The 22,043-nt window shown below is 39.4% G+C and overlaps 1 protein-coding gene across 7 annotated transcripts in view; it reads right to left on the bottom strand.

Moving 5' to 3' along the window:
• Positions 1–22,043, bottom strand: part of ARNT2 (aryl hydrocarbon receptor nuclear translocator 2) — a 200,999-nt gene that overhangs the window by 48,629 nt on the left and 130,327 nt on the right. For all 7 annotated transcript variants that reach the window (XM_055277476.2, XM_055277477.2, XM_063638637.1 and 4 more), the window contains exons 9-10: positions 3,569–3,645; positions 2,060–2,194 (exon numbers count right to left, since the gene is read on the bottom strand). In XM_055277476.2, coding sequence (XP_055133451.1) covers positions 2,060–2,194; positions 3,569–3,645 — 212 coding nt within the window. The remainder of the gene's footprint in view (positions 1–2,059; positions 2,195–3,568; positions 3,646–22,043) is intronic.

Below are 22,043 nucleotides of genomic sequence, written 5' to 3' on the forward strand. Positions count from 1 at the left end.
TCAATATCCATTTCTAATTTTGCTAAGGCACTACATCAGTAGCTTCAGAATGCAATTTTATTTTTGCTTGTCTTGGAGAGGCAAACTGCAATAAACATATTTTAATAACATAAAAAGAAAGCAAAATGATAGCCTGAGGACAGATGGGTTGCTTATGAAAACTGGAATTGTTTAAATGTGGAAATTGTAGCTCTCCTGTGGCTGAAAAAATGAGGTTATCATAAAATAACTGTACTTGTTAAAAGCCTGTTTACTAACTATTTATCATCATTAGTTTATGCTACATTCAAAGGACATAGCATTAGCCCAAAACAAAAGTGTGTTTCACAATTAAACTGATCAGAATAAGATAAACTGTTAACAGATAACTTCAAAGGTGTTGTAGTAAAGTGGTCCAGTTAAAAGTGTATTTTTTAAAATTTATTTTATGTTTTTTATTTTTTGAGATGGAGTTTCACTCTTGTCCCCCAGGCTGGAGTGCAATGGCGCGATCTCAGCTCACTGCAACCTCCGCCTCCCGGGTTCAAGCAATTCTCCTGCCTCAGCCTCCCAAGTAGCTGGGATTACAAGCACCCGCCACCATGCCCAGCTAATTTTTGTATTTTCAGTAGAGACAGGGTTTCACCATATTGGTCAGGCTGGTCTCTAACTCCTGACTTCAAGTGATCTACCTGCCTCGGCCCCGCAAAGTGCTAGAATTACAGGCATGAGCCACCACGTCTGGCCAGGAAGTGTCTTAAATAGCAAAAGATTTAAACTAACTCATAGATCACAATCCAAATCAGCAAACAGCCTAAGTGAATGCTGACACTGGCAATGGAGGGGAAGTCCTATCTGCGTGCCAAGGAGCAACTGGATGCCCCTGTGAGGTGCCACTAGATAAATGGTCTGGCTGCCATCAGAGGTTGGGGTGAATTTGGAAACAAATCAATTTCTCTCTTTATTTCATCTAAGAATCTCAAGGTTTATATGAATCTAGAGATGCAGAATTATATGCAGGGTCCTAATAGTTCTAGTTTGAACTGCTTCTAGTCCTAAAATACACGTCATTAAAATACTCATATCTATATATCCCAAACTTAGTTCCTCAGAATAAATATCTTTTTTCTCTTATAAAAAAAGCTTTTTATTTTTAAATAAATTTAAATCTACAGAAAAGTTGATAGTACAATAAACTGCTATATATCCTTTATGTATATTCAATAATTATCAATATGTTGTCACATTTGCATTTTTTCTTCATATATATGTATATATTCCTACATATGCATGTATATACTTAATTTCTTACTGAACCATTTGAAATTGAGTTGTGGACATCATGGCACTTCTCAAAGTATTTTAGCATGTATCTCATAAAAATGAAATTATCTTACAAAACGACAATGTGCTATCATGTGCCTAAGAAAATCAATAATTATTCAATGACATCACCCAATATTCTGTACATATTAACATTTCAATTGTCTCCTAAATATCTTTTCTATCAATATGTCTTGAGGCCCAGGACACAATTAAGGCCCTTATGTGGCATATTATTATTTTATCTCTTTGGTCTATTTTAATCTGGGACAATTGCTCCTGCCTTTTTGTTTCTCATGACATTGACTTTTCAAAAAAGAGTCTAGAACACAGACTTAAAGATGTGCCACCTATACAAAAAAAGGTTTCCAAATGCACTTGAGAAACAAGAGGTTAGGCAAAATTAGGTAGGCATCTTGACCAGGCTTTGCAGAGTCTTCCACATTAATGAGCTTTGTAATGAATATTAATAAGAGAGCCCCTTTTAATAGAACATCTTAACTCCAGTCTGTGAAAATCAACTAGAGAAACATAACAGCGAGGGCAAAGAAGAAAGAGTCCATGTTAAGTGGCACAAGTGTTTATAACGTCCTTTCTTGCCTTGGAAGGATAGCTATCGTTCTATCCAGGCAGGGTATATGGGTCTTTATGATGTTTCTCCACATGGCCATTGTGTTGTATCTCAAATGAGGTAAGAATGTTTTAAAAACAATTAAATCTCTAGTCAATTGCCATGAGCTCAAAACTATCTACTCACCTGGGGTTGGTAGCCAATCACACTGATACATCTTGGATCCACAAACGTGATGATTCCATCAGAGTTATGCCGGGATAAGAACTCTGTGGGCACTGACATCCCATTCATGTCCATGCATACAGGAGAGCTGGTCACCTGGGATGGGGAAAATCCATCGTTGAGGTGGTGTTGACAGAGACGAGATGGAGATGGTGACAGAGATGAGAAGAATAATCCATGTGCATTTCACTTCAAAGATCTTCCCATGTCATTTAGTACAATGACCCTAAAGTGTTCAAATATCTATCCCTGGTCACATCATTAACTGTAACAGTTGGCCACTTTCTTTACATTTCTGAACTTCAGTTGCCTTATCAACCAATGGGAATAATAAAACCTATAATCTCACAAGGTGTTTGTGAGCCTTAAAAGGGATATTGCATGTTAAACCTTGGCATTTGCTCATGTTGGTGCTCAATAAATGTTAATCCCCTTCTCTTTCCCCACCTTCCCTTTACTAAGGATGGCAAACAAGCCTAAGGAACTAGTTAAAATACTTGGAGCATATATATCTGTGAACTGAATTTACCCAACTATTCTTTCTTCACCCATCTACAAGCCATACCCAGCGTTGGTCATACATGGATGAAATTGCCTATTCATTTGTCTGAAAATGGTCAGAACTAGGAAACCAGGGATTAGTGTAACTGAACCAGGTCTAGTAAGTCTCTCCTATTCAGCATGGGGAAGACCCTCAATGTCCTAGGGAGAATGAACAGTCCAGTTGAATGAGTGGTTACTGTGTGTGCCAGACATTGAGCAAATTTAACTTTCACACAATAAAAGACACGTTCCCTGGCCTTGAGGAGCTTGCGGGGATGAGCATGCACTCAACTTACTACCTGCAACAGACAGTGAAAGAAGAGTAATTGAGGGTAGAGCTCAGTGCTATGAGAGTAGGGAGAAGAGAAGGATTGATTTAGACTAAGATCAGGGAGACATTTTAGTTGGGTCTTGAAAGACGAGCAGATAAGGAGGATAAGGAAAATTGAAAGGAGAAGAAGGGGAATAAGGAAATACCAGGGAGAAGAAACAGCCTGTGAACACCCCTAGAGGTGGGGGTTTATGGAAAGGGGAATGGTGCTGTGTGGGAATAAGATGAGAGAGAGGAAGAAGGCAAGGAGATGAGGTTGTAATGATGAGCTTGGACTTTATCCCATAGACCCTGGGGAAACAGTCAAGGGGGTTAAGCAGGGATGTGATGTGAGCAGAACGCAAGTTCGTGGCAACCGGCACAAGCATGGGGGATGAACTGATGCAACCCCTCAACTCAGCAAGAACTCTGCTTACAGCTCACAGTCTCCTTCTCTTCTAGATTTGGCCTCAGTCTTGTCCCACAGAGTGAGACACGAAACCCAACAAATACCAAGAACGCAGGTGATCAGAATAGGCATCCAAACCGACAGTCTTCTGCATTTTGTGGCAATACGCCGTCATTTAAGATTAAAAAGGCTACGAATTTTTTCTTACCTGGAGTCTCCCAATTGCCACGAGGCAATATTTACTGCCTTGTCCCACATCAGCGTCTTCTTCAGGTATGGTCATTCCTGAAATGGGAAATACCTGTGTCATCAACAATATGCCCAAGGTGAATGGGAAAGAAGAAAAGTGTCCACGATTTTATTTAAGCAATCGAAAATACAGTGAGTGTTGGCCACGCAGGGCTGGGAAGCCAGCCAATGAATTAACCAGTTCCTCACTCAGTTCCTGCTTCTCTCTCTGCCTGATGTCTTTTGATAATTTTATGGTACATTATCATCTCCATCTGTGGATGATGCAGAGGAAATTAAGGAAGATGAAATGGAAATAGTTCTTCTGTACATTTGTACAACTTGGACCAAACATTTATTTAGGATATTTCAGTAAGAAGCCAATATGGGTCTTTCAGCTTATGTAAATATCTCTCTTATCTGCTGACAAAGAATGAAACAAAGACCATCTGAGGCAAAAGAAATACAAGTAAAAACCACTGAAGCTGGTTACTAACTTGTCAGGCAAGGGAGCACAACCAGTGTTTCCCCTTGTGGGGGAAAGTCAGGGTTGTTTAAGGGCTAGAAAGGAGACACTGGTGATGGTTATGCTAAGCATTGAAAACTAGTGCTCCAGATAGAAAGGAACTGGTTAAAACAATCCTCATTGTTCACAGGGGTTAGAAAACAGTCTCCTGTTTGGTCCAATGTGGGTCTGGTATCTGGGGTCCCTCACAGTGCAAGGTTCTTAAACATCTGTAGCTGGTTAGAACTGTCGTAGTGAAAACAAGCATTCCTTTTTGATACCTCATAGGCAAGTGCTGTTAAGTAGAACATTTCCTTTTACACTGCATGACACTTAACGCAAATATTTCCACACTGGGTCGGACCAAGGGTTCACAGTGATAGAGTCACACAAGTACAGTGACAGCCCCTCACTCCAGACATTGATAAGGGCACGTTAAATATCACTATGGTTTTGTGAGCCAGAGAAATGTCACCTTCACTACACTACATTCCGTCTTCTTTCCATCCTTGTTCCATCCACCCTCTGTAGGTGACCAGTCTCTTTCATTTCTGGTTTATCCTTACTGCATTTCTTTTGCACAAATGTGCAGATACATGTACACTTTCTCATGTCCTCTTCTGTCTTCTATGAAGAGCTGTTTACTGTAGATACTCTTGGGCTTTGCTTACTTCACTGAACAGTATGTCCTGGAATTCACTCCATATACATTCATATAGCTCTTCCTCAATTCTTTTTTATAACTGCATAGTGCTTCATCTTATTGATGTGCCATGGCTTATTCAACCACTAAATACTGGACGTTTAGGTGTTTCCAATATTTTGCAATGAGAAACAATGCTGCAATGAATAACCTTGTGCATGTGTGTTTTATTACCATCAGAAGTGCATCTTCGGAGTGGATCCCTAGAAGTGGGATTGCTGGGTCAAAAGGTAAGTGCATATGTAGTTTTGTTTTGCCAAACTTTCCTCCAGAAGGGTTGCACCAATTTGCATTCCCACCAGGAATGTATAGGAGGTCTGCTTCCCCAGAGTCTTGGCCAACAGAATGTGCTGTCACATTATTTAATGTTTGTCAGTCTGACAGGTGAGAAATGATTTCTTAGTGTTGTCCTAATTTGCATTTCTCTAATTATGAGTGAGTTTGAACATTACTTCGTATGTTTGAGGACGTTTTTTATATCTTGTTTTTTAGTGAATTGTCTGCTTCTGTCTCTTTCCCATTTTTCTATTTGGATCTTTTGCCTGTCCATTTTTAAGACTTCCCTGTATTTGAGATATTAAATCCTTGTGGTATATGTTATGAATATGTTCTTCCAGATGGTCCCCTGTCTTTTGACTTTGTGGTGATTTAAAAATTTCAAAAATTTTATGTGGTAAGATTTATCAACCTTTTATTACCTCTGGAGTCTGAGTCATAGCTAGAAAGCTATTTCTTACACACAGCTTAAGGAAAAATTCACTCTTGTTTTCCTCTGATACTTTTATGGTTTTATTTTTCACATTTAGATCCCTAATCCATTCAGAGTTATTCTTTTGGGAGTTTTGGGAAATCAATCTAATTTTATCTTTCTCTAAATAGCTGTCCAGTTGCCCCATCAACATTTTCTTCAATTGCAGTGATTTGAGCGCCAACTTTATATATAATTTCCAAACATGTTTGGGTCTAATTTTGGACTGTCTCTTCTATTCCACTGCCCAAGTGTCTATTCAGGCACTAGTACCATACCATTTTAATTATAGAGGTTTTATTGTATGTTTTAATGTCTGGTAGGACTATTCCTTGTATTTTTTCTTGGCTATTCTTGAAGGTATGTTTTTCCACAGGAACTTTGGTAGTACCAACTTATCTGACTCCATAAAATAGCTTGATAATATTTTTATTAGGATTGCATTAAATTTGTAAATTAACTTCAGGAGAACTGACATCTCCTGAAGTTATAATGTTGAGTTATCCTCCCAAGAACAAAGGATGTTTTCTTATTTGTTTAAACCTACTTTTGTCTTTCAGGAGTGTTTTCAAACTTTCCTCATATATACTTGTATTTTGTGTACTTATTAAAATTATTCCTAAGTATTTAATCCTGTTTTTACTATTGTAAATGTGGTTTTCTCTACCATTATAGCCTCTGCTTATTGTTTATGTATATGAAGGTTATTGATTTTCATATATTAACCTGAATTATTTGTTTCTGTTTTATCACTGATTCACTAGGCTTTTCCAGGTGTACTATTATATAATCTGAAAATAGAGATAGTTTTCCTTTTTCTTTGTGCATTCTTTTGCCTCTAATTTCTCTTATTTAGTTGTATGGGATAATATGTCTATTATAATTTTGAATAGTAGTAGAGATAGTGGGCATTATTCCCTTGTTTCTGATCTTAGTGGAAATGTCTCAGGGCTTTCTCCATTAAATATCACCTTTTGGACTAAGATATAACATGCACGCACACACATTTATCATATTAAGTAATTATCCCTCAATTATTGTTTAGCATTTTTGCAAATCTCTTTAATGCCTTGGTTAATGATAGACAGCTGGATTCTGGTATCTGCTCTGCACTCAATCTGTTACAATATGTTGTTTTAGTTGAGGCATATGAAGAAAATATGGCCTCACACAGATATGGAAAAGGGACAAAAAGGGGAAGCTTTTTCAGAATACTGAGTATATTTTCCTTTGGTATTTTTCCAAATCTTGACAAGTGGTAGTTTCTTAAAGGCTAATTGTAATATAAAATCCAAAACTATATGAATGAATTTTTCATACTGTCATACTGTAATATTCAATACAATATTAAAATAGGCTAGTTTGTCTAACACTTTGGATGGATCTTTTACCCATCACATAATTTTACACACTATGTATTGGTCATTTGGAAAATGCTAGTTCACCATATTATACAGACCTTTTAAATGTTGACACATTGCATTATACAACATTAAAAAAAATCGCACTTGCTAATACCACCATGTATCTCATCGGAAACATCTCTAGATATTGGTCAAAATTATGGTGGCAGACACAAGCTTTCCAAAAGTCAAATTTTTATTAGAAAATCTGAATTTTACCACTGACAACAAATACTGTCAATTGTTTTCCTTGAAGTGACAAGTTCAATTTTTTTTTGAGAAAATATCTGCTAAATATATAAGTTGTAATAACCACCATTTGTTTGTTAGTCATTCTTTCAAGCAAAAACTATGTTCCATGGAAAAAACACCTAGTTCAGCTCACAGCCCAAAGGAAGCATACATGCTTTCCCCTGACACAATTCCCGTGCTTTGGTATGCTGCAGAAGTTGCTTTATGCAAGTTTTCCATTCTGGGCTTAATACAACTCATAATTTTTACTGCCTCATCAGGGATATTCTTAAGTGAAGCTGGGATTTAAACATTTTTAAATTATTTTTTAATTGCAAGTGCATAGTGATAAGGAATACAATGACCACCAGGACAGCTTGGTATCACTGCCTTGATTCACGCTAAGGCCCAGCAAGTTTACCACCAATGCTTTTTACGCCATCAGCGCAAATGTTGACACACAGAAAGTGGCAAATAACATCTCAGTGTTATTATAAGAATAGTTTTAACTTTGTGTGCCCTTGAAGACGTTTCAGGGACTCCCAGGGTCCATGGACCACACCTTGAGAACTGTTGCTGCTCTACGCATTGCCATTCCCCAGAGTTTTACACCTTATCTTGTCCTTTTTATATCATTTTTCCATTGCCTCTTTCTTTTTTTCTGTTTATTGTTTTGTTTTGTTTTTTTGTTTTGAGACAGAGTTTCACTCTGTCGCCCAGGCTGGAGTGCAATGGCATGATCTCGGCTCACTGCAACTTCCACCTCCCGAGTTCAAGCGATTCTCCTGCCTCAGCCTCCTGAGTAGCTGGGATTACAGGCACCTGCCAGCGCACATGGCTAATTTTTGTGTTTTTAGTAGAGACGGGGGTTTCACCATCTTGGCCAGGCTGGTCTTGAACTCCTGGCCTCGTGATCCACCTGCCTCGGCCTCCCAAAGGGCTGGGATTACAGGCGTGAGCCACCGCGCCCAGCCATTGCCTCTATTTCTAACCATACATTTATGAGACCCAAGACTATGTCTCTAGTCGAGATGTTCCTTTGCAGCTCTAGACCTTGCCTTCACTTACCTACTGAAAATGTCTACCTCAGTCTCACAGGTCTTTCAAAATTGTACCCAAATCTCTCTACCAAAACATCCTCCTCTTTCTGCTCTCCATGGAAAAGACCACTAGTGACATACCTCATTTACATTCTCTCCTTCCATGCTAAGGAACACTGATTTATTCAGAGTGGCAATGTGCCTGCTCCATTAGAGTTAGAGAGGTTCAACTGATATGGCTCTGGCCTATCAGATGGATGCAGGAGTCATGATTATGGCTTTTGGCAACACTCCTTTCCATATAAAACACAGATATGACCAGGGAGCGCTAGCAGCCATCTCGAAAGGCAGGAAAGCTGGGGTCACACAATAAGGATGGTGGAGTGAAAGCTGGGAGAATGAGTCCTTGGTTACATCATAGAACCATTGTACTAACTCTAGACTGTCTACCTTTGGATATAAAATAGATTTATTTAAGGCCCTGATATTTGGGATTTTCTGTTATATGAAGCAAAAGTCAATCGCTTACTGGCATACGTTCTAACCTCTATTAGAAGCAGCACTACCCGCAGTAACATCTGTCACTTAGTTAGACTGACCAGCAGCCAAACCTATGTCTTACTTGAAAGAAATCCTCCTTTATGAGTGATTATGGTGGAAGACGGTATACCAGCTTCCACTCTGGAAGTCAAAGAAGCTAGATTTTACCTCCCTGCATCCTTCCGGGGTGAAGGGATGGCTCAAATTCATCAGCAGAACAAAGCACAGTGTCCTGAGCAGGCTGCTGCTATTAACAGATATTCCCTGGGCTTCATGCTTCTTTAACCCATAGAAGCTGCCTAGGTTTCTGTTCATTTTCCAAAGCTGGCCCCCTTTGAATGATGGGACTCATTAACATTTATCTAAGAATTCTCTTTTTGCTAATGACATCTAGAGTTGTCTTCTGTTATGTATTAGTGACTGCATATCTCAGGTTAGAAATCTTAGCATCTTCCTGCACTATTCCTTCCTCTCACCAGTTACATATTAATGGACACCAAACCTGTCTGCTTCAACTTCACAGTTAGCTCTCCAATCATCTCCTCTCTACCCTGTTGTCTATATCACTCCTAGAAGTTGGCCACACCATTCCTCTGCAGGAAATAAACATAAATCAAAAGTCTTCATTCTGGCACACATGGCTCTTCATGACACTTACCATGTACCTACAGTTCCTCCAAACACCAAATACCAGTCAGGACTTACATGAACAGCACACATGTGTCTTTAAGGATGTCTAGTTTCTTGCTCCTCAGGAATTTAAAGAGCCCTGCCCTCTTTCGAGAGGACCAGGTGATTCTGGAATGATGAGTTGGGCTGGGCAGCAGCACACTCAGCTGACTAAAGAGCTGGCTCTGAAAGCATAGAACTAACTTATAGTAGGAGCACCAAAGCAATAAGAAAGAAGGTGTTCTCCTGCTCAGTAGATGGACAAGGGTTACTGCCCCAAGGTCTGAGATGAAGGAAGATAGGATTCCACATGGCAATGGAGTTTCAGGGTAGGAGGTGTCCTTAGAAGACACTGAGCCCAACGCCCTCATGAGACTTCAATCCCATGTCCATCTATTGCTGCTTGAACTCCTCCGGTGGTGGGGTGGTCACTATAGCCCCAGACAACTCAATCTATCTCTCTCCTTGAAGATTTCACTTGCTGGTCCTGGACTTGCCCTTAGAGTCATACATTCTTCTGCTGGGTAGCCCTTTAGACAAGTGAAGAGTATGATTGAGTTTCTGAGTCTTTTCCGTTCTGGCACAAACCTCCTTCCATCATTTAAACTGTTCCTCCTACAAAAATAGTTTGCCTCTCTATATTCTTGTCACATTTCTGAATATGTTTCTGATTGCCTCTATTTCCCTAAAATGTGGTGCCCACAATACTTTAGGTGTGATCACTACAGAGGCCTTTCACATCCTCTGGTCTGTAAGCCTGGCTTACTGATGGTAAATGAAGTGCATTCAGGAAGCAAGGTGTGAGTTATGCTGACAGTTCCCCATAACCAGAGCAGCTTTTATTTAGCTGTTGCTTTTTAAATCACAATGGAGTTATGCTTCTAGTCAAGATGAAATAACAGATCAGATTTACCTTCTTGTCAGAAACACACAAAAACAAAAGAAAAAACAAAACAAATACAATAAATGATGGTTTAGAAGACACTAGATATCAGGCAATGAACAAGAGCAATCCCTGAGAAATGGGTAACAAATAAGACAAGCCCGGTGACTGCCCCTAGCTCACAGCCTTAAGAGAGTTCTCAAGCCAGCAACTTAAATTTCACAATGTCTAGCATCAAGTAAAAAAATACCAGGCATGCAACAAAGCTGGAAAATACAACCCATAATGAAGGAAAACAGACCAAGCTGCCAAAACATGACGCAGAACTGACACAGATTTTAGAATTAGGAAACAAACACATTAACACAGTTATTATAACCGTACACTAACAGTTAAGTAGAGCTGTGAAAGAGGCAAAAAGACCCAAAGCAAGCTTCTGGAGATGAAAGCTATAATGTCTGACATTTAAAAAAAACGTACTAGATGGGGCTGGGTGCGTGGTGGCTCACGCCTGTAATCCCAGCACTTTGGGAGGCCAAAGCGGGCAGATCACTTGAGGTCAGGAGTTTGAGATCAGCCTGGCCAACATAGTGAAACCCCGTTTCTACTAAAAGTACAAAAATTAGCCAGGCATGGTGGCACGTGCGTGTAATCCTAGCTACTCAGGAGGTTGAGGCAGGAGAATCGCTTCAACCCGGGAGGCGGAGATTGCAGTGAGCCGAGATCAGACCACTGTACAACAAAGCGAGACTCCGTCTCAAAAATAAAATAAAATAATAAAAAATTAAAATGTACTAGATGGTATTAATTGCATATTAGACAAGGTAGATTAGTAAACTTGACATAACAACAGAAACAATCCAAAATGAAAGATAGAAAGTAATAAAAATGTTTTTTCAATAAAATGAGTATCAGTGATCTCATTGGAAAACTTCAAGTGGCCTAATACATTTAAAAGTCTGTGAAGGAGGAGGGAAGAAACATGAAAAAACATTTGAAGAAATAATGGCTGAAAATTTTCCAAATTTGATACAAAGTATAAATCTTTGATAGCAAGTATATCCCATCATGATGGGATACTGTCAGCTTGAAATGAGAATGAGCTCACACAGAATTGTCCACTGTAGCTGTGGCTGAAATCAGAGTTGGGCCACATGGATATGAAAGTGGAAGTGGACACCACAAGGACCTGTTAGAGTGATCTAATCTCTCTGACCCTCTGTTACCTTACACATAAAATGGGTATCAGAATGCTCACCTTATGGGATGCTAGAAAGATGTGTGTGGGGCACCCCACCTGAGGCCTGAATGTCAGCTTCCTTCTGATTTACCTGACCTGCTTCCCCAGTTGCTGGTAAACATGTATGTTTGTGGGCAAAGAAGGCAAGAGTCATATATGCACTTTTTTTTTTTTTGATCGGGTCTGGCTCTGTTATCGAGGCTGGAGTGCAGTGGCACGATCTTGGTTCACTGCAGTCTTGACCTCCCAGGCTCAAGCCATCCTCCCATGTCTGCCTCCTGAGTAGCTGGGACCACAGGCACGTGCCACTACACTGGCTAATTTTTTTTGTATTTGTAGAGATGGGGGTTCACCATGTTGCCCAGGCTGGCACGAATGCAGTTTTGCCATACTTAGGAATCAGGAATCAATGCCACAGGCCAGACAGGAAGCAGAGAGAACAGCATAAAGAACCCTCTAATCCAGCTGGCATAAAGAAAACGATGTTCTTCTCAGTCCTACCCTTTGGAGGGATCTTTCGGTAATAGGGTCTCACTAGCTAAAACTTGAGACCATCTACCTAGAGATAACAAACTCCAGTTCCTTCATTTGTTCCTCATTCAATGAGCATCAATGGAGAACTTCCGCAGATTTTTTTAAATATCCGTACATTTTCTTTATATTCCTTCCATCAAGGGTTGAAGTTAGATTCCTCTGCGACTATTTTGACCAATAAAATACAGTGGAAGTGACACTATGTGACTTCTAGACTAGCAGCTCAGATACTGAGGAGCAGAAACATGCCATCCTACTATACCCTGTCTAATTCCTAACGCACAAAATCTATGAATATAATAAAATAGTGGTGGTTTTATGCAAATCAATAAAATAAAATAATTCTCAATTGTAAGTTTCATCAGCCTAGAAGTGGATAGAAAGAGACTTGATGGGGGCCCTAAGATACCAGTCCTTTAAGCACATAAGGAAGCTCATTTGTAAGAATGCATTTTAATCAACCAAGTAGAATAATGTTAAAATAACAAGCTGGCTTTACAGAAGTGAAGTGGGAAAGCTGCAACTTATTAAAAAGTTTATGTCTTAATATAGGCAAAGAATGTTTAGTTGTGAATGAGATTCAAGTGTGTGTATGTAAAATTTCCAGAATGTCTTCAGCAAATCCAAATTCATTAACGGAATGAATGCTTTATGTGCCTAAGTGTGATGTTCTCAGGACACTGGGCTCAGCTTCCCTATGGAAGCAATGTCATCTAAGTCAGAAGGGCCAGCATTTGTAAAGGAGGCCCTGACACCAACACTGACCAGCAGCCACAGAGATCCAACTGCCAGTGAACCTGTGCCCATTGCCACTCATGTGACCAGGGTCTTGATGGATGACTGCAGGAAGGCAGTAGGGGAGGGCTCTGCCATTAGCAGGTGGAAAAGACTTAGGAGTTCATACATGCTGTTTGTGACAAAATGCCTCTATGACAGGGCGGGGCTGTGCAATCTCCATATTGTCATCTGGATATCGGATGTTTTTCTATCTTCCAAGCATTGTTTGCACAATATCCTCAAACAGTACATGACCTTTAAAAGTGGATTTTACTCCTACTACTCAATAATGAAAACACAAATATCCTCAATTAAAAAATGGTCAAGATGGATTAAAGATTTAAATGTAAGACCTAGAAGAAAATCCTAGGAAACACCATTCTGGATATCAGCCTTGGGAAAGAATTTATGACTAAGTTCTAAAAAGCAATCGCAACAAAAAAAAAATTGACAAGTAGGACCTAATTAAACAAAAGAGTTTCTGCAAAGCAAATGAAACTATCAACAGAGTAGGCAGACAGCCTACAGAATGAGAGAAAATGTTTGCAAATTATGCATCTAACAAAGGTCTAAGACCCAGAATCTATAAGGAACTTAAACAATTCAACAAGTAAAAAACAAATAACCCCATTAAAAAGTGGGTAAAATATATGAAAAGACTCTTCTCAAAAGAAGACATACAAGTGGCCAACAGACATGAAAAAATGCTCAACATCACTAATCATCAGAGAAATACCAAACAAAACCACAGAGATACCATCTCACACCAGTCAGAATGGGTATTATTAAAAAGTCAAAAAACAACAGATGCTGGCAAAGCTGCAGAGAAAAGGGAATGCTTATACACTGTTGGTGGGAATGTAAATTAGTTCAGCCACTGTGGAAAGCAGCAGTTTGGAGAGTTCTCAAAAAACTTAGAACTACCATTTGACCCAGCAATCCCATTACTGGGTATATATCCAAAGGAAAATGTAAATTGTTCTACCAAAAAGACACATGCCCTCATCACAGCATTATTCACAATAGCAAAGACATAAAATCAATCTAGGTGCCCATCTAGAGTGGACCAGATAAAGGAAATGTGGCACATATACACCATGGAATACTACACGGCCATAAAAAGAATGAAATCATGTCCTCTGCAGCAACATGGATACAGCTGAAGGCCATTATTGTAAATGAATTAATACAGGAACAGAAAGCCAAATACCACATGTTCTCACTTATAAGTGGGAACTAAACATAGGGTACTCATGGATATAAAGATGGCAACAATAGACACTGGAATTACTAGATGGGGGAGGGAGGAGGGCAAAGGTTTCAAAACTACCTATTGGGTACTATACTCACTATGTGAGTGATGGGATCAACGATACCCTAAACCTCAGCAACAGCAATATACCTAGGCAATAAACCTGCACGTGTACCTACTCAATCTAAAATAAAAAGCGAAATTACAAAAAAATAAAATGAGCAAAGGATCTGAATATTACTCCAAAGAAGACATACAAATGGCTAATAAGCACATGAAAAGAGCTCAACATCATTCGTCGTTAAGGAAACAGAAATCAATTCCACAGTGAGATACCCCTTCACACCCATTAAGATGGCTATCATAATTTACAAAAAACGCAATAATGTGTTAGTGAAGATGCGAGAAACTGGAACACTCACACACTGCTGGTGGAAATGTAAAATGGTGCGACTACTTCAGAAAACAGTCTAGCAGTTTCTCATGAGGTTAAATAGGAGCTACCACATGACTCAGCAATTCCATTCTTAGGTCACATCCAAGAGAAATAAAGCTATATGTCTGCACAAAAATTGGACTCTCGGCTGTTGTGAATTGTGCTGCAATGAACACGGGGGCATAGATGTCTCTTTGATATACTGATTTCCTTTCCTTCGGATAAATACCCAGTAGTGGGATTGCTGGATCATGTGGTAGTTCTATTTGTAGTTTTCTGAGGAACTTTCATACTGTTCTCCATAGTGGTTGTACCAATTTACATTCCCAGCAACAGCGTATAACAGTTTCCTTTTCTCCACATCCTTGCCAACATTTATTATTAATACTTTTTGTCTTTTTGATAATAGCCATCCTAGATGGGGTGAGATAATACCTCATTGTGATTTTGGTTTGCATTTCCCTGAGGATTAGCGACACTAAGATAATTTTTTTCATACATTTGAGAATTTTGTTCATACATTTTTTGGCCATTTCATACTCAATCTTTGAATAGACTTTCCAGTGACTGGATTAGGTTTTTCATATAGATAATCATGACATCTCCAACAATGTTAATTCTGTCTTCCCTTTCTTTTCTACCTCTTAAGTAATTATATTTTATTTCCTTAACTTATTGCCTTGGAAATTCCAAAACGTTGTTGAATAACAATAAGCATTCCTCTCAGATTCTTCACTTTTTTGAGAACGCTTCTAATATTTAATCACTCTGCATGAGATATTAATTATGGTTTCAAGTGTGTGTTTCATCTATGTTAAGAAAATATATTTCTATTATTAGTTTACAAAGATATTTCTCCATTAAAAATTAATACCTAAACTTATATTTTGTCAATAGTTTTTTCCTTGAATTATGTACATTAGCAGATTTCCTAATGATAAACCACCCAAGCATTTTTGTCATTAGTATGTATTTCTATAACTGTTAATTTGATTTGCTAGTATTGTATTTAGTATCTTTATCCTAACACATGAAATTGGGTTCATAGTTTGTAGGTTTTTGTTTCAAAGTTGTGCTAACTTCACAAATCAGTCTACTTTCTAACTTTTCTCATGCTCTGGAAGTGTTTAAATAATTTACCCATAAAGCTTTCAAGGCCTGGAACCATTTGGGGTGCAGTTTTGTCAGCTTTCTCAATTTCTTGCCTAGCTTTGACCTTTTCTCATTAAAAAAATACAAAAGAAAAAAAAATTTTTTTGATTCAAATTTGGTTACTTATTTCCTTCCAGGAATTAGCTTTCTTTTGAAAAGTTTTGACACAAAAATCTAAGTTATGCACACTATTTGTTCATAAATTTTTAAACTTTGTTAAATTTATTTTTTCTTAATATTCATTTATTTTCATTCTTTTTAAAATTACAATAGACTTGTCAGGGATTTTCTCTTTTACCAGTCTTGATGAAGAATTATTTATCAATTGGATAATACTTTGGTTTTCTAATTTAATTTTTCTTATTTTTACTTCTTTCATTAATTCCTTCCTCTCAGTTTGCCTATGGCATTCTATTATTCTTTTTCTATTTTCATTAGTTAATAATTCATAAGTAAAATTTTTAGTTTTCCCACATTTAATAATAAAAACATTTTAAGCCACAGGTTTCCTCTAAACATTGTTTTGGCCACATCCCCTTATTGTGGAGTGGGGGCCATGGTTTTAATTACAAAATAGTCCATATTTAGTGTTTTGATTTCCATCCTTCACCAGAAGCTAGTTGGGACAGGTTCCTTTGTACAAATAACTGATTTTTTAAAATGTAACTTCTTGTTATGAATTTTTAGATTTATTGCATTGGGATTAAAAAAATGGGCTTTCCAAGTTCTATAAGTTTGAGATTTATTAAAATTTTGAAAATCCATTATTAAAATGTTAAAATTTGACATTGAATATCTATGCATGTGGAATCAAGATTATTGGCTATATTATATAATCCTCTAAATCCTTATTTACATTTCAATGGCTTCATTTGTCAAAATGTAAAAAAAGTACATTAAAGGTATAATGCAAAAGGTGGTTTATTCAATTTCTTCTTGTATGTCTAATAGTTTTGCTTCGTATATTTAAATATTATAAAGTTTCATGACTTCTTTGTTTTACTATGAACTCTTCTTTTTGGCAATATACATATACCTTTCCATTTCCATTAAACACATTCTGTTTCAAATTTACTTAGCTCAACATAAATATTCCTTCATCTTCACATGGCATTCTCCTTGTGTCCCACATCTGTGTCCAAATTCCCCCTTTTATAAGGATATCAGTCATACTGGATTAGGGACTCACCCTAATAGGTAGGTATGACCTCATCTTAACTAACTATGCGAAAAGACCCTATTTCCAAATATGGTCACATTTTGAAGCACTGTTATAAATAGTTAGACAGGTATGAGTGGGGCAGGAGAGGACTCCCCCTGCAACCCCTCCTGCCAGGGATGTCAGTGGTAACTCGGGTACCTTCCACCAGTAACTGTACTGGAGGTTGGGACTTCAACATAGGAATTTTTGGAGGTACACAAATATTTTATATGTTTATTCTTGCCCTTTTCTCTACCAGATCAGGCATGGCATGCGTACAGCACAGGAACTGAGAGAACCTGCTCCTGTATCCATGGCAGGCATCATGGATTGATCATGGACATTTTCCCACTAGTTACAGAAGCAGATCCTAAACAGTTAATCAAAACATATCATGAAATCAAACCTACTTGTCATTAAAAATATTTAGTGTTTTAATATAAAGTTGTATAAATTCTCTCAATAATAATTAGGTTAAAATTTTAAGTAGTGATATTGGTAAACCTAGGTACCTTCTGATGAGGTACTGCAGGGGGTATAACTGGGAGATGCCAAGAGGAATTTAGTCGCCATTCACCAAAATTCCTGCTGTGTTCTAAGCTCTGTGTTCAGGAGTTTAAATAATATGGTCCTTGTCCTCTTGGACTGCCAGGTAAGCAGGGGAGACAAAGAGATGCAAAAATGGCCATAATACAAAGCAGGAAGTGAGAAAGTCCATACAAACCAAGTGGCTGGGAAGCTGGTGGCAGAACTGGTGAAGGTTCCTTGGAGCAGGACTCATCAGAATTGGCCTTTGTAGATTTGGTGGGACCAGCAGAGCCTGCGGAAAGAGTGCTCTGGGCTGTGGATGAAAGAGTGCTCTAGGTTTAAGGGGGAGGGAGGGGCAGTGTCATGTAATGATGGCTCTGGCAGAGTTACACTGAACATCACCCTGAGGCCACCAGCTTGAGGCTTTGAGCACCCCTGCAGTCAGGTCAGGGCAGAGGCTCCTCCATAGCCTGTCATGTAAGATAAATGACCACAAAAGCACTTCATTCATCTGGAAATTACCCCTTTGCCAATCTCAGCTGACCGGAACAAGGTCTCTGTGCAGCCGTGACAGATGCCCCAAAGGCCAAGCAGTAAAACCTAGATGCTTCACTCAGGAAAGTTGGCTGGTTCCTGACTCACAGCCTGTTTTGCTTCCTTTTACCCATGATGCTGATATAGGAGTTAAGAAGAAATTATTTAGGCAGATAGTGGGGGTAAGGAAGTCCTCAGTAAGGTTTTCCTTTAATGAAAAGCAGCTCCCAAATCATTTTCTTTTCTAACAAAGAACAGCTTGTAAAATTGAGCTGCAGACATACACAAGGAAGCTGGAAGCTTGCACGGGTGAATGTCAGCAGCTGTGTCAATAGGAAAAGGGTACCTGGGGGCTAGACATGTCCAATATGGTGGCTCCATCTTCCCCTTTCCTTGTCAACCTGGTGCACAGTAAGGGGCAGGCAACATGGCACTGGCCAAGTAGAGATCCCATTTGCATAATAAAAGATTAGGGTGGGGTGGCCAGTTTCCTGGCAAGCTATGTAAACGTCACGCCTGGTCCAACCAATCTTCAGGCCTTGTGTAAATCAGACCCTGGCTCCTCAAGCCTGTCTATAAAACCCTGTGCACTCTGTTGGTCCCACTCGGGCACCCCTGTCTCACAGGAGAGAGAACCGTTCTCCTTTCTCCTTCTTTTGCCTGTTAAACCTCTGCTGCTCTTAACCTCACTCCATGTGTGTCTGTGTCCTTGATTTCCTCGGCATGAGGCAACGAACCTCGGGTATTTACCCCAGACAGCCACGCCGCTTCAATGCCAGCAAGTTGTGCTGTTTAGTTTTCTAGACCATAAAAGGATGTGATTGGATTGGGTTGGTGTAAAAGCAGACATGCAGAGAGAAACAAGAAGTGTCAGCTACCAGCAGGAGGTAGGACAGTGAATCCTTACATAAAAAGACATAAAAATAACTGAAAAACAAACAACAAACAAAACAACAAATGCCACAGGGACATGGGCTGAAAAGCTTTATGTACTTGGAAAAGCCCCAGGACATCTCTGAATGGAGAGCTCTGCATTTGTAATGAGTGCTCTGAGTAAACAGGGAAAGAGGAAAGCATGTCCCAGGCCTTTTATTTAAACAGACAGAAAAAACCCTATGTGATGCAAAACAACATAAGCAAAATTAAAAGACAAAGACAGGTTGAACGGAAATCTTTGTAGCACATACAGTAATCAGACAGCTAAACTTCATAATGTTTTAAAGACCTCATAAGAGGAAATCAGAAAAGCACAAATCCCCTGGTAGAAAAATGGGCATACAGCATGAACAGGCAACTCACTAGGAAATACAGACAGCAAATATACCCAGGGAAGATGCTCAATTTCACTAATGAAGAAAATCTAATTTAAAATATGTCATTCCTCTCCCCCACAAACTATCAGACTGGCAAAACTGACAAAAGAATAAAAACATCTAGAGTTAGTAGTGTAACAGTGAAACAGCACAATAATGAACATAACTGACTCCATTTTTGTTTAAGAGGCCTTTACCCATTCCTGCCTGTAGGCTAGGAAGATTTTAGAGCACTGACATAACGACTGCAAAAACAGCAATCACGTGTTTTATAAAACTAACTCTGGGACTAAAGGAGAAATATGTAAACAACTAACTATGTTTTTGTTAAAGATTTGTAGGAGCATTGTGACCTGACCAAGGACAAAAAAGTTCCCAATCTCATTGGATCCTTGCTCCCAGATGTCTGTGGTAGTCCATTACCTCTTGATCCTACCCACCTCCTCTTCCTCCTGCCCTGAATGTAGAAAGAGCCTAAAATTTGTACTGACTTCAGATGGTACTTTAGGATGCTGATCCACCATCTTCCTGATTTGTTGGCTCTCTGAATAAATCTGCTTTTCCTCCCACTAAATCTTGTCTCTCCTGTATGGCTTTTGAGCAGAGAACGGCTGAACCTGGGTTCAGGTACAGTAGGAGTGTGGGAAAAAAGGTATACCTATCCTGTTCGGCAGGGTAACTATCAAAACTTAAGTGTATCATTCCTATAGCACTTCTTAGCTATCTTCAGAAATACCAGTATTCATGGATAAAGATTCACATGTGAGGACGTCCACTGCAGTATCTTTTGCAAGAGCTGCAGACTGAAAACAACATTCATGTTCCCAGTGGGGAATGGTTGGCAGAATATTATGCAGCCATTTAAAGGAACAAGGTAGAATGAACTAATACAAATCTGTATTCATTTGGAAAGGTATTTATGACATCCACAATAAGCTAAAAAGAAACAAGATCATGTAATAAAATATATATGAGCTCTATTTTTTAAATACAAAAGTCTAAAATGAGAAGTGCTGGAATATTGTCAATTGGTTTTTAGGGGTTGGACTAGGGTAGGAAGAGGGACTATTCATAACCTTTTAAAAGTTTAAAAGCAAGTTCAGTTTACAAGTAATTTTTACTTCATTTTGCAAGGTTTTCTATATCTTTCAAGTTTCATTAATGAACATGAACCATTTTTGTAATCATTTTCTTAAAAAGACAAAAAAATAAAAGAAGGTAAGCAATGATGTTTTGGTACTTAAAAAGTTACGCTTTGCAGAGCTGGGAAATTTTCTCACTTTGTATGTCATTCTCAAACAATGCCAGAAACACAAGTGTGGTGTACCATTCTGACTCTAGAACCTTGCCCCTCAATGATCAAATTGAGAGATAACATGCCTGATGATGGTAGGAGTTTAATTCTAAAACATTTGGCAGAGTTGCAACATTTCTTTCCAAATTTACTGCCACTAAATCATGGAAATGAACAAGCATCTTCCTTTGCCTAAAGGGGAAGTTGCAAATGAGTATTTTCTGTACAAACTTGGACTTAGAAGACAGAGCTTCATTTCCAATAAATCAGAATCTGTAAACACAGTGTTTGCTACAGGGCCATAAAAATAAAGACACAGTGAGGTGAAAAGAAGACACCAGGAAAATGGAATGAGGGGGCACAACAACTGTCCCTCTTGGGGCCTAACAACTGTCCCTCTTGGGGCCTCATCAGTAAAGAGAGAAGTGGGCCAGGAGGCCCCCAGGCTTCTGGCCACTGTGTGCTTCTGAGTTAGCTTCATCTTCACTGGCACAAGAGCAGTGGGATTCAGTGGGAACACAGTTGGTCATTTCTTTTTTTTTTTTTTTTTTTGAGACGGAGTCTCACTCTGTCACCCAGGCTGGAGTGCAGTGGCGCAATCTTGGCTCACTGCAAGCTCTGCCTCCCGGGTTCACGCCATTCTCCTGCCTCAGCCTCTCCAAGTAGCTGGGACTACAGGCGCCTGCCACCACGCCCAGCTAATTTTTTTTATTTTTAGTAGAGACGGGGTTTCACCGTGATCTCAATTTCCTGACCTCATGATCCGCCCGCCTCGGCCTCCCAAAGTGCTGGGATTACAAGCGTGAGCCACCACGCCCGGCCACAGTTGGTCATTTCTTAAGGGAGGCAGAGGAACCTAGAACCTTGAATCCTTTCCATGCCTTAGCTGTGGAACTTCATTGTTATTTTCAACTTTCAGTTGTAAAAAATTCACAGAAACCATGACATGCTTCACTGGCTGGCTTCTCCCCCATGTCTCACTTCTAGAAGCTGAGAATGCCCCTCAGAGCAGGATGGGCATCTGAAGGGTAGGGCCGTGTTGCAGTCCATCTGCCACCCAACCAGTTTCGGGGCAACACCATTACCCCAACTTCCATTACCATATTTCTGCCTGGGGCACCCCAGGCTGGCTTGTGTTGACCGTTCCTCCATGACTTTTAAAATTTGCCAACTCGTCATCCATCACAGTGGCCTCTCCAGTAGCCCCTGCGTCCTTATCCTGCTATCACCTCTTACCGTCATCAGTGTTCTTCCACTTCCTGCTCCACACTCTTCCCTGTAAGGATCAGTCTCCACCTGCCCATGTTCCCCTTTCCCAAATTAACCAGTTCCCAAACGAGTTCCTTCCACTCAGCACCTGAGAACTGTATTCCATCCTTGCCCTTGGCTGTCTACCTCTTGTGGGCTCTGTGCTCTGGTCTGCCCCCATGGCCCTCCCTGGCTGTCAATCCCCTCCCCAACAGTGGCTGCTC

The sequence above is a fragment of the Symphalangus syndactylus genome, chromosome 5 (genome assembly GCF_028878055.3).
Source record: "Symphalangus syndactylus isolate Jambi chromosome 5, NHGRI_mSymSyn1-v2.1_pri, whole genome shotgun sequence".
NCBI lineage: Eukaryota > Metazoa > Chordata > Mammalia > Primates > Hylobatidae > Symphalangus > Symphalangus syndactylus.